The sequence below is a fragment of the Lissotriton helveticus genome, chromosome 9, assembly GCF_964261635.1.
Source record: "Lissotriton helveticus chromosome 9, aLisHel1.1, whole genome shotgun sequence".
Lineage (NCBI taxonomy): Eukaryota > Metazoa > Chordata > Amphibia > Caudata > Salamandridae > Lissotriton > Lissotriton helveticus.
In genome coordinates this window covers 741,088,415-741,101,774 of record NC_136070.1, presented here as the reverse complement: position 1 = coordinate 741,101,774, position 13,360 = coordinate 741,088,415, and the positions used below count along the sequence as shown (strand labels likewise).

The window sequence follows — 13,360 nt, the reverse complement described above, 5'->3', positions numbered from 1 at the left end:
TTCTTGAGGTATTGGGTGGGGGGTTGGGGGTGGGGGAGGCGGGGTTTGTTGGATCATGGGGGGGGGGGATCTGTTCTGGTTGGGTGTGAGTCGCACAGTCACGCTAGGGTCTCATCGGTTGTTATGTGTGCACCTACATGGTCCAGCATCTGGGCCCCTGCTCTGAATAGTTCCTGATGACGAATCCTATAGGTGGGGCCTTGGGGCCCAGAGGCTCTCTTCGTGTCCTTAGCTGGAATGTGCGGGGAGTCCTAGACAAGATTAAGAGGGGGCAGTGTTACGGCAGGCAAAGCAAGCTGGAGCTCATGTGTTGATGCTGCAGGAAACTCACCTTTAGGTACTAAGACCTTGTGCCTTCAGCGGTATGGCTACCATCAGGTTTATCATGCAGGCTTTACTAGAGGATCCAGTGGGGTGGCCATATTAGTATATCGCAGGATTCCATATGTTCACGCTGCTCAATGGGTTGATACGCAGGGACGATACTTATTTGTCAAGGGTACGATGGGGGGAGCCTCTGGTGTTGGGATGCGTGTATGGCCCCGTCCCCTCTGCAATGGTCAATGGTCGGGAAGCTGTTAGAGGTATGGGCTGACATTCCTGATGCGCTGGCTGTGGTAGGAGGGGATTGAAATGACATTATGGATGGACTCAGAGATAGGTATAGGCAAGGGGGAGGCCAGGTAGTGGGGCAATCCACCAAATTGAGAGATATGGTTGGGGGCATGGATTGGGTGGACACATGGCGGCACCTGCATGGTACTAGGCGGGAGTACACATATCTTTCAGCTGTTCACAAGTCCTTCTCCAGGCTGGATTATATCTTTGTTCCCAGAGCGGTGGTTGGTAGGGTGGAATCGGCGGACATACTACCGCGTGGACTCTCGGACCATTCCCCCGTCACAGTTGACATTTGTTTAGACAGAGGGCGGCAGCCATTTCGGTGGCGCTTATCCGTATGGCATCTGCAGCATGCCGATCATCAGAAACATATGGGCGAGGCCATAGCTGAATACTTAGTTGAGAACGTAGGGTCCGTCGCCAGTGCCGGGACGGTGAGGGAGCCCTGAAACCCACGCTACGGGGGTGGACATCACTTGGTGTGCGGCTGCCCGGAAGCGGCGAAAGGCGGAATTGGTACAGGCTGAGGCCGAAATTGAGGCGTTGGAGCGTCGGGGCAGTGCCGAGGGTCATGTGGTGGGGCAATTACTTCTAGCGCAACAGTCCTATGCCTCTCTGCTGCTAGACGAGGCACGGCATATATGGCTCGTAACGCGCAGTGGGGGGATAAATCGGGAACGATGTAACACCGTTTGTGTCAGGGCACCTTTCAGGCGCAGGCTCTGCCAGGGATACTGGACGGAGCGGGTGCCTTGGTTACGGACCCGAAGGAGTCAGCAGAAGGCTTCGCTGCATACTTTGCAGACTTGTATGCCCGAAAACGAATGCCTTAGTGAAGATGTGGTAGATACATTTATTGCTAACCTGCCACCTCGTGCGGTATCGGATGATGTGCGAGAGCGCCTTGAGCTTCCGCTGACGGAGGAGGAGCTGGGCACGGCCCTGGGCGATCTGCACACAGGAAAAGCGCCCGGACCCAACGGGTTCCCTAGTGAATTTTTCAAGAAATATCATCTACAACTGGGTACGCACTATAGGGCGGCCTTGGAGGAGGCCAGGGAGCGAGGTAGCCTCCCCCCAGATTGGAGACACGCAGAAGTGGTGGTGTTCCATAAGCCGGGCCGGCCCCCGGAGCATCACGCATCCTACCGCCCCATCTCTTTGCTAAATGTGGAGGCCAACATTTTGGCCAAAGCATTAGCTAACCGGCTTTTGCCGCATATTGCAGCTCTGGTCCATCCAGACCAGGCTGGTTTTGTGCCCCAGAGGGCAACCAGACATAATATTCGGCGAGCGCATGTAGCGGTGGCAGCGGTTCAGAATACGGGGGAACAGGCGGCACTTTTATTAGCAGATATGGACAGGGCATTTGATTCGCTGACTTGGGTCTACCTGTTTGCGCTCTTGCCTCGGCTCAATCTAGGACCTGCTTCCTCTCGTATCTGAGACTTCTATACACGGATTGGACAGCCTCGGCTCGGGTAGCGGGGGCCATATCCACCAGGTTCTCCATCGGGCGTGGCACCCGGCAGGGCTGCCCCCTTTCGCCATACCTATTTGCCCTAGCTATAGAGCCACTGGCGGCATGGGTGCGCGTCGATGCGCAACAACAGGGGTTCGAGTGGGCGCGGGGACTGTCCGATAGGATTGCGCTCTATCCGGACGATGTCCTGTTTTTCCTTACAGACCTTCATAGGTCAGGGTCGCGCATACTGCAAATCATGCAAATCTTCGGGGAAACATCAGGGCTATATATGAATCCTCGCAAGTCAACCTTATGGGTGTTGGGAGGCGCACAGAGGTGGGGGACTGGGCATCTACACTCCAGGTAGCGGTGGGTGGTATGAAGTACCTGGAGATATTTATATCTGAGGTCCCCACAGTCACCTGGGAGCGGAATGTAGCGCCGGTGTGGGAACGGGTGGATATCAAGGTGTGGTACCGCATGCCACTGACGATACATGGTAGGTCGGACATTTTTAAAATGGTAGCCCTTCCCAGGCTGATATACCAATTACAGAACCACCCCTTCCCCATTCCGCCTCAATGGTTCCGACAGGTAAACTCCATACTGGGGCAGTTCCTCTGGGCAGGGGGAACAGTACGGGTAGCTCTGCGCACCTGTTTTTTATCTACCTATTGTGGGGGCTTGGCGACTTCTGATATCCTTTCTTATTATCAGGCTTCACATCTTCTAGACCTGACCGAGTGGTGGTATGGCCACAGGGGAGACTCGGCATATGCCCTGGAGCGGTGCCTTATGGGGCCTCACACGCTACACACCTTTCTGTATACGGTGCAATTGCGGAAGACGTTACCACCGGTTACGCAGGTTGTGTTTCAGATATGGAGACAGGCTCTGCGACGCATGGGATGGTGGAACACCTTGACTGGTGAAACCCCCCTGTGCCACAACAGGCGGCTACCTGGGCTAGCGACATTGCAGGGCTTCCGGGGATGGGACAGTATTGGACTTTCGACGCTGGGAGAGGTGCTGTCTGGCACAACGCTCAAGTCCTTTCAGGATCTGTGTAGTGAATTTAGCATGCCTCGCTCTCAGTTTTTTAAGTATCTTCAGTTCTGCCATGCCCTCGCCCTGAGCCTGGAGGGCCTGGAGTCCCTTGCCGAGTTTAGCCCTCTGGAAGCGAAGGTGTTTATGGGAGATCTGGAGACGAAAAAGATATCACGCATATACTAGTCACTAGTGACACACTCTTCCCCCACACTGCAGAAGCTCCGGGAGACTTGGGAAGGGGACATTTAAACATACAGTGTGGAGTTGTAGCTCTCTAGATCGGTTCTGGAGGGGGGTACTGGATTGCATGTCTGAGGTTCTGGGGTGGGAGCTACCCCGTACGCCGCGGCTAGGTTTACTGCATGTGATGGATGGGGTGGGCGGTAATGTCTACAAGAGGCATTTACTGCTGCTGGGTCTCACATTGGCCAAAAGAGACGCGGCTAGGGCGTGGAAGGACCCGCACGCCCCTTCTGTGGTGGAATTGAAGAGAGGGTTAGACTTTTGCATGGGAATGGAGCAGCCGATTTTTGTAGCTCGAGGATGCCCACGAAAGCACTATAGAATCTGGAAGCACTGGGCTGACTTTAGGGGTCTGTGGCTTGAGCCGCCGGTGAACCAGGAAGACCTACCAGAGGGGTTACGAAGGGGCCATGGTAGAGTGTATCTATGTGCAGCCATTTAGATGTATAATACGTAGGAGACACGTGATGGACCTTGTGCGACCTGGGTGGGTGGGATCCGGGAGGGGGGTGTTTGAGAGGGGGGTGTGGGGGGGGCTAGTATTGCTTTGTTTAGGTTTGTTCATCAAAGAAAAGTAAAGCTGCTTGCATCTCAATTGATGTGATATTTTGTCCTGCAGATATCTCTGGTGTGCAGAGCTCTGGAGATGTGTGCAACCTTTCAATAAAATCTGTTTTCAACAAAAAAAATGTATGTATAAACTATTTAGTAGAACAATGAATGGACACAAAGATTAGCCATGCTGTTTTTAAACGGGAATTGACACAAGTTGAGAACGAGAGATCATAGAAGAAAGATTTGAGGGCATTATAACAATTGCAAAATATGTAACGAATAGCTTTTGTACACCGCACGAAAATGCTACTTCAAACTTTATTAGTGTTATCAATGTTGGCAATTTGACCCTCCTGGAAATTCAAATCAAAATATGTAAAATAAGTGCCAGTTGTGCAGGGCAGCAAAACAGGATTTAGTTCACTTATGCATTAGTGAGCATTTACATTTCCCTGTAAATTATACATTAAACAATTTTTTGCAAAGTATGGTATTGGCACGGGGCCATCTGCAACTATGCATGATTTGTGCACGAGTAGATAGTTTTTGGCTTTGTGCTCTATAGAATATTTAATATCTCAATTTCTACATTGTGATTTTTTCTCCTATTCTTTGATCACAGTTGTGGAAGGCAGAGTGTACACACATTTATTTTGTTTTTTACACAATTCTCGTAATGGCTTATATTAACTGTGTTATAAACTTAGGGCCAGATGCACGACCAGCAAAGTCGTGCCTCGCAAATTGCGACTCATTTGCAAGTCACAATTTGCGAGGTGCAATTTGCCATGTACAACAGTGTGTTTAACACTGTTTGCGATTCCCAATGGGGTCGCAAATTGCGAGGCTCATTAATATTAATGAGCCTCTCACAATTTGCGGGCCCATTGGGAATGACAGGCCTCCCAGGTATGGTAGCCTGCTGGGCTCAGCAATCCACCATGTCTAGGACTGCTTTTAAATAAATAAAAAAAAAAATTTATGCAGCCCGTTTTCCTTAAAGGAAAATGGGATGCATTTAGAAAGAAAAAAAAGTTTTTTGTTTCATTTTGTAAGGGCAGGTAGGTGGTTCCTGGGACCACTGCCTGCCCTTACAAAATATTTTTAGAGACAGACACAAAGTGGAAGGGGTCCCCCTGGGGACCCCTTCCAAATTGCGACTGCATTACCACCATCTTGAAGAGGGTGGTAATTTGAGAGTATTTTGTGACCGCAATTACGCAAAATATTCATGCATGTGGTTGCGACTCACTATTTAGGAACTGTATATGGACCTGGGCCATTTAGCATGTGCAAACGGGTCACAACCCCGTTTCCGCATGCAAACTAGGGTCACACATCTGGCCCTAATTGGGGAAATAACAGCTAATTATAGAAAGATTGTCAGCTACAAGTCTCACCAGTCTCTATGGTCTGTGCAAACATCTCCAAGCCTTCGAGTGGCTGCGGCGGCTCTGCCGGTTCTTCCACCTGCTCCTTCAGGCACTCCTGGGCTAGCTGCATGCTTGTGGTCATGCATGAGGACCAGCTTTGTGACTCTGACCCCGTGGGCGCTGAAAGTAGAAAAATAAAGAGAAGGTCAGTAGGAAGCAGGCATTTAGACAAGGCCGTAAGATGGAGAACCGGGTGTGGACACCCTCTGCTTCTTGGTGATCTATGGCGCAAGCATTTAGGCAAATTAGGAAGCACAGACTCATGAAGGATACAGCCACATTACAGGATAAGTACAAACATTAGGCAATGAATTAACATCAACATAGCAGTCTTCTTCGGTGGTTGCCCTATGCATTCCACATGACCTTGACCAAGAAGATGTTTTATTATCGCAATCATTAATTTGCAGGAAATCAAAAAGAAATGATGCAGGGCATCAGAAAGCAACTGTTGGCAACTTCGACCAGCGCGCTTTTCCAAAATGGAGACTTCCTACACTGACTCTGACTCGATCTCAAATATAGTTCTGATGTCTTTGGCTTAAGCCTATAAAGCCTGTTAAACCTAGCCACTTCCAAAGCATCCTTCTAGGAGGAGGCTAGAGCTCAGGATAAGCAGCAAAGAACGACTGAAGTACAGGTTTACTGAATTGGGCAGAGTCTGTCCCAGCCAATGCCAAAACAATGATGTTTACTGAAAGAATTTAGACAGGATCATGAAGATACTCAACAGATAGCTGGAACCAAGACATCGAGTAATAAAGCCAAACTCACCCGCAAACCTTCCCATTTGGCCTCATTAGTTAATTCATAATAGTGTTAAACAAATGGTTTGTTCAGACAATTTTTTTTGCTAACTAAGGGCCAGATGTACGACCACTGACTTTTGCTACTAACAAATTGCGATAAATTGGAAGTCGCAATTTGCGAGTCGCAAAGTGTCTGAGACACTGTTTGTGATTACCAATGGGGTCGCAAATTGCATGCCTCATGATATATTAATGAGGCCGTCACAATTTGCGACTCCATTGGGAATGGCTGGCACTCCCACGGATGATTGCATGCTGGGGTCAGCAGACCTCCATGTCTGGGACTGCTTTTAAATAAAGCAGTTTTTTTAAAATGCAGTCTGTTTTCCTTAAGGTCCCGATGGCATTTCTTAAAAAATAATAGCAGGGGCTCGGTGGGGCTGCTGGGGCCCGCTGGGGTCCGCAGACCGGGGCCTCACTCATGTTGGGAGGGGGGTTCCGCGGCCGCCGTCCTGGAGACCTCCGTGTGCTTATAACTTTGGCGTCATTTGACGAATCTTTACTACATTTTCAAGAAAGTTTCTATTTTTTTATCAGCTCGTATCTTGAAAGTTTAGGGGTGTATTGACAACGTACAAGGTTGGCTGTTGATTGAAAGCAAGTTTATTGCGAGATATTTGCACCCACGACCGGAGCCATACAGCTGCGAAGACATATTACAGGGTGATTGGTGAAGGGGGGCTTGAGAAAAAGGGGGGTTCGAAAAAGTGTTTTCGCAATGCATTTTCCATAGGAAACTTTAGACAAGGCTACAGGTCAAACTGCTTAACGGAGTTACAACAATTATCTGTAGCACAGGCCAACAAATACTGGATACTGTAAGCACACGACGAGAGTGATAGATTCCCCGTACTGCAGGGATCGGCAAAACACGGCGGAAGGACTGGTTCCATCCGGGTAGGTCTCCCTACTTTGCAGAGACCGTAAAAGTAAAGCGGATCAATGGTCCCGCATCTTCATGACTTCGGCTCCGTAACGGATATACATAGGACTACTAATAATATACGTGTTGAACAATTAAGTTGCAGTAGAGATTGTGGAGAAGCTGGTTCTTTTTACGGAGTATTTGACTTGAACAGCAGATCAATAAGTGTAAAGGTTGAAATAACAACAAAAGAAAACAAGCATTTGCAATGCAATAGGTCTCGCATTAGGAAAGTGTGAGCTATTGGTATTGTAAATGACAATTTTTTTTTAATATGTGTTGGCTTTGAAAATATATAAATTAATAGCATTGTTATTTACAAAGCCAATAGCTTACACTTTCCTAATGCGAGTCCTATTGGCTATGGCAATGCTTGTTGGTAGCAAGCAAGGACAGTGCTGTTGTGGTGCTGAGTGATGATGTGGTTGGGCTAAGTGATGTGGTGGTGTCCCAGAGTGATGTGGTGGTGTCCCAGAGTGATGTGGTGGTGTCCCAGAGCGATGTGGTGGTGTCCCAGAGCGATGTGGTGGTGTCCCAGAGCGATGTGGTGCTGTCCCAGAGCGATGTGGTGCTGTCCCAGAGGGATGTGGTGCTGTCCCAGAGCGATGTGGTGCTGTCCCAGAGCGATGTGGTGCTGTCCCAGAGCGATGTGGTGCTGTCCCAGAGCGATGTGGTGCTGTCCCAGAGCGATGTGGTGCTGTCCCAGAGCGATGTGGTGCTGTCCCAGAGCGATGTGGTGCTGTCCCAGAGCGATGTGGTGCTGTCCCAGAGCGATGTGGTGCTGTCCCAGAGCGATGTGGTGCTGTCCCAGAGCGATGTGGTGGTGTCCCAGAGAGATGTGGTGGTGTTCCAGAGAGATGTGGTGGTGTCCCAGAGAGATGTGGTGGTGTCCCAGAGAGATGTGGTGGTGTCCCAGAGAGATGTGGTGCTGTCCCAGAGTGATGTGGCGGTGCTGTCCCAGAGTGATGTGGCGGTGCTGTCCCAGAGTGATGTGGCGGTGCTGTCCCAGAGTGATGTGGCGGTGCTGTCCCAGAGTGATGTGGCGGTGCTGTCCCAGAGTGATGTGGCGGTGCTGTCCCAGAGTGATGTGGCGGTGCTGTCCCAGAGTGATGTGGCGGTGCTGTCCCAGAGTGATGTGGCGGTGCTGTCCCAGAGTGATGTGGCGGTGCTGTCCCAGAGTGATGTGGCGGTGCTGTCCCAGAGTGATGTGGCGGTGCTGTCCCAGAGTGATGTGGCGGTGCTGTCCCAGAGTGATGTGGCGGTGCTGTCTCAGAGTGATGAGGTGGTGGTGTCCCAGAGTGACGTGGTGGTGTCCCAGAGTGACGTGGTGGTGTCCCAGAGTGACGTGGTGGTGTCCCAGAGTGACGTGGTGGTGTCCCAGAGTGACGTGGTGGTGTCCCAGAGTGACGTGGTGGTGTCCCAGAGTGACGTGGTGGTGTCCCAGAGTGACGTGGTGGTGTCCCAGAGTGACGTGGTGGTGTCCCAGAGTGACGTGGTGGTGTCCCAGAGTGATGTGGTGGTGTCCCAGAGTGATGTGGTGGTGTTCCAGAGTGATATGGTGGTGTCCTAGAGTGATGTGGTGGTGTCCTAGAGTGATGTGGTGGTGTCCTAGAGTGTTGGGGTGGTGTTGTGAGGCGCGCAGCAGTGTGAGGCGCGCAGCAGTGTGAGGCGTGCAGCAGTGTGCGGCGTGCAGCAGTGTGCGGCGTGCAGCAGTGTGCGGCGTGCAGCAGTGTGCAGCGTGCGGCAGCGTGAGTAATGCAGCAGTGTGCAGCAGTGTGAGGCGTGCATCAGTGTGGGGCGTGCAGCAGTGTGTGGCGTGCAGCAGTGTGCAGCATGCAGCATGCAGCAGTGTGAGTAATGCAGCAGTGTGCAGCAGTGTGAGGCGTGCAGCAGTGTGTGGCGTGCAGCAGTGTGTGGCGTACAGCAGTGTGTGGCGTACAGCAGTGTGTGGCGTACAGCAGTGTGCGGCGTGCAGCAGTGTGCAGCAGTGTGCGGCGTGCACCAGTGTGCGGCGTGCAGCAGTGTGAGGCGTGCAGCAGTGTGTGGCGTGCAGCAGTGTGTGGTGTGCAGCAGTGTGTGGCGTGCAGCAGTGTGTGGCGTGCAGCAGTGTGAGTAATGCAGCAGTGTGAGTAATGCAGCAGTGTGAGTAATGCAGCAGTGTGAGTAATGCAGCAGTGTGAGGCGTGCAACAGTGTGAGGCGTGCAACAGTGTGAGGCGTGCAGCAGTGTGAGGCGTGCAGCAGTGTGAGGCGTGCAGCAGTGTGAGGCGTGCAGCAGTGTGAGGCGTGCAGCAGTGTGAGGCGTGCAGCAGTGTGAGGCGTGCAGCAATGTGAGGCGTGCAGCAATGTGAGGCGTGCAGCAATGTGAGGCGTGCAGCAGTGTGAGGCGTGCAGCAGTGTGAGGTGTGCATCAATGTGTGGCGTGCAGCAGTGTGTGGCGTGCAGCAGTGTGTGCATGCACCAGTGTGTGGCGTGGAGCAGTGTGTGGCGTGCAGCAGTGTATGGCGTGCAGCAGTGTGAGGCAGGCGGCAGTGTGAGGCAGGCGGCAGTGTGAGGCAGGTGGCAGTGTGAGGCAGGCGGCAGTGTGAGGCAGGCGGCAGGGTGCGGCGTGCAGCAGGGTGCGGCGTGCAGCAGGGTGCGGCGTGCAGCAGGGTGCGGCGTGCAGAAGGGTGCGGCGTGCAGCAGTGTGAGACGTGCAGCAGGGTGTGGCGTGCAGCAGGGTGAGTCGTGCAGCAGTGTGAGGCGTGCAGCAGTGTGAGGCGTGCAGCAGTGTGAGGCGTGCAGCAGTGTGAGGCGTGCAGCAGCGTGAGGCGTGCAGCAGCGTGAGGCGTGTAGCAGGCGCGTTTTGATCGCCTCCGCGATCTTGATCACCTGACACGCTGGGACCGGACCACCATTTTTAAACAATGTGTAACCAATGATACATGAGCTTATAGCAATGTGCAATGAATATAGAAGATACATATGTGCAAAAAGAGGAGCATTGGGTTAAATTCAATAGTTTGTTTGGTAAGGAAACGTTTTGAAATATTTATTTGAAATGAGTATGATTGACCTGCTTGAATTTTTTTTAATGTTTGTAATAATTGTAGCATATTTAACTTAGGATTTGTTTTTTTCCAATTCGCCTTTGGATTTGTGCAAGATCAGTATTGTTTCATCTTGTATTTTTGGGGGCTTTTCCTTTCTAGTGGGGTATCGTTGGTGCTTGCTATGTCTGCAGAGCAGGTGCAGTTGATCCTCAGTCTAGCGGTCTGTGGCAAGTGAGAGGTATGTTTTTAAAGTATCCAGAGAGGTATATTTTTCGAGTATCAAGTCATTGTTTGGATAGTATGGATTTTTTTTCCAGATCATTACATGCCAATATATATATATATATATATATATAGATTGTTGGAAAACTCTTTTCTTGGATGTTAATACGGCCATTCCTGCCGTGATGGAAAACCCGCCGCTAAGTAGCGGACCTTTGATGACGCCGGCCGGCGTACAGCAAGCATGATGGACAAAAGGTACGCAGTGGAAGTTCTTAAGTGCAGCCTGGACTGTCTTGACATTCTACCTACCCACTGGGGTTTTATTGATATTGAAATGGGAACGCACTGACGGACTCACAGGAGATCATTATCTACAAGCACTACGACGCCCAGGAGGCAATGCGAATTGTCCACGCCCACTGGGGCAGGTGTTCTAAATGCAATCAGGTGCTTGAACTGCTTTGTGTATCCTTTAAGAACTTGCCCATGAGGAAGTGCGTGAGAGCACGATACGCGTCGGGCACAAGATGTTCTATAATTGCTGGTGTTTGTTCTGCCATCCACGCTGTAACTGTCACAATTAAAGCGTGGAGATTTACCTTTTGTATGTGGCTTCTTCAAGGGGAAAACTCTTTTGTTGGATATATATATATATATATATATATATATATATATATATATATACACATATATATATATATATATATTCACTGAAAAAACCATAGGTTATAGACCATATATAGTTAGGAATTAGCATTTAAAAAACCTTATTTTACTCACACAAAACCATTGAAATTCCATATATACTTAGTAGCACTAACTATATATCGCGCACCCGCAATCCACTGCTGATGATGTCACATATTACATCATTCATGACATGGTCAGTGACATCACTGATGACATCACTGATGACATCTCAAATGACATCACTGATGACATCACTGATGACAACATCCAGTGACTGTATGTTTCTGTAAAGTTAAAATATGTCTTACATATTGAAGAATGAGTGGATGTATAAGTGTCTGGACGAAGGATTTAGTAGGTGCATGACTGAATGTATGAGTGAGTGATTAAATGTGTCTCACTGAGTGCATGGGTTAGTGACTAAACTGTCTTAATTTGTGCATCATTATGTCTGTTGTTCTGTAAACTGCTGCATGTGTTGATCAGTAGCTATATGAGTAACTATATGGGTTATTGATTGATTGCCCAAGTATTTGCATGGGAGACTGAGTGTGTGTGTGGCTGGCTGGGAGGTGTGTGACTCTGTGCAGATCAATGTGTACTTGTATCAATGATTGTATAAGAGAGTAAGTATGTGTTAGTATATGGTTGAAAACGTAAGGTGCTCTATGTTTAACTGTATAGATTAGAAAATGGAAGTGTGATTGATTCTTTACAGGACTGACTAGGTGTGTGAGTAACTCCATGGATGAGTGGCAGAGTGTGAGTGTCTGTATAGGTGTATGAGTGCATATGATAGTGTTGTAAAGATGAGTGATTGTATGTATGAATGATTGTATGGGTGAATGAGTGAATGTGTGTGTAGACGTAGGAATCAGTGAGTGCGTATGTAGTAACTAGTATTGGTGTGTCAATGGTTTCAAAAATTATACTCTGTATTTAACACTGGGTGTAACAGAGGTTATATTAAAATGTGAGGAGATGCATTGTATTGTCACATGAATGATATCATCAGTGATGTGGTCATTGATGTCAAATGAGATGTCATCAGTGATGCCATTTGAGATGTCATCAGTGATGTCATCAGTGATGTCACTGACCATGTCATGAATGATGTAATATGTGACATCATCAGCAGTGGATTGCGGGTGCGCGATATATAGTTAGTGCAACTAACTATATATGGAATTTCAATGGTTTTGTGCGAGTAAAATAAGGTTTTTTAAATGCTAATTCCTAACTATATATGGTCTATAACCTATGTTTTTTTCTGTGAATTTTCAAGGATTTGTAAATGCTAATTCCTAACTATATATGGTCTATAACCTATGGTTTTTTCAGTGAATTTCAATGGTTTTTTAATAGCAAATATCATAAGCTGTCGAATGTCAAGTACGTGGTAAGTAAAAACATTTTCGTGTTTATGCACACTGATCTGCTTTGAATGCTGCCCCCCCCCCCTCATTTCTATTAGGAGTACTCTCTCTTTGCAGATAGTGAAGGGTAGTTAACGCAGGCCTTTGCCCCCGTTGTAATCCGTCGTGCCTGCTTCTCTCTCCATTTGATTGATTGTTATCCAAGCATTTACTGTTTTAGAATTGGTTCTCTTTGGTTCATTCTCTATTTACAAACAAGCACAGAGTCGCAATACTCTGTTTAGTCTTTGCAGATAGTGAAAAATCGTGTAAAAAAACAAAAGGAATCGAGCAAAATCAGTAGGCCACTAATGGGATCTCTTTTTGACCTCGCTAAAATAGAAACATTAGGAACAACCCCTCATGAGAAATACGAAACTAGTGAGATGAACGGAGCTCCACACTATGATGGCTGCAAGACAGCTCGGCTCCGCCACCCACCCCGCCCAAAATAACGATAAACTCTATGCAAATATTACAAATATATACAACACACCAGCAAAGTAACTGGGTAAAACATTTTATTAAATAACTATTTACATAACTATTTTATACTTTTTGTTGCCCGATCCGGCTAGCTCAATCGATCGAGCATGAAACTCATGCACTCTGATAGTTCAAAGTTTTGAGGAGTGCTTGTTAGACTGTCTGAAGCTTATTTGCACCTGCTACAGCTTCACTATTCTCAATGTAAGTGGGGGCTGTTTGAGGACGTGACTGCATTTGAAAACAATGTGATGCGGTGCCTCCCTGAACCGCTTGACGGAGGCCCCCGAGGGACGGTGTGATGGCGCGGACTCGGAGGGGGCGCTTAGCTCCGGCCCCCTCCCCAAGTCGTGTTGCCCTGGTGTGGCCTGAGATCGCCCCCGACATAGGTGGCCGGCTCGCGGGGTCAAGC

The 13,360-nt window shown here is 48.9% G+C and overlaps 1 protein-coding gene across 1 annotated transcript in view; it reads right to left on the bottom strand.

Moving 5' to 3' along the window:
* Window positions 1-13,360, bottom strand: part of LOC144783273 (autophagy-related protein 2 homolog A-like) — a 397,715-nt gene that overhangs the window by 309,143 nt on the left and 75,212 nt on the right. The window contains exon 3 of the mRNA XM_078662337.1: window positions 5,335-5,487. Coding sequence (XP_078518463.1) covers window positions 5,335-5,487 — 153 coding nt within the window. The remainder of the gene's footprint in view (window positions 1-5,334; window positions 5,488-13,360) is intronic.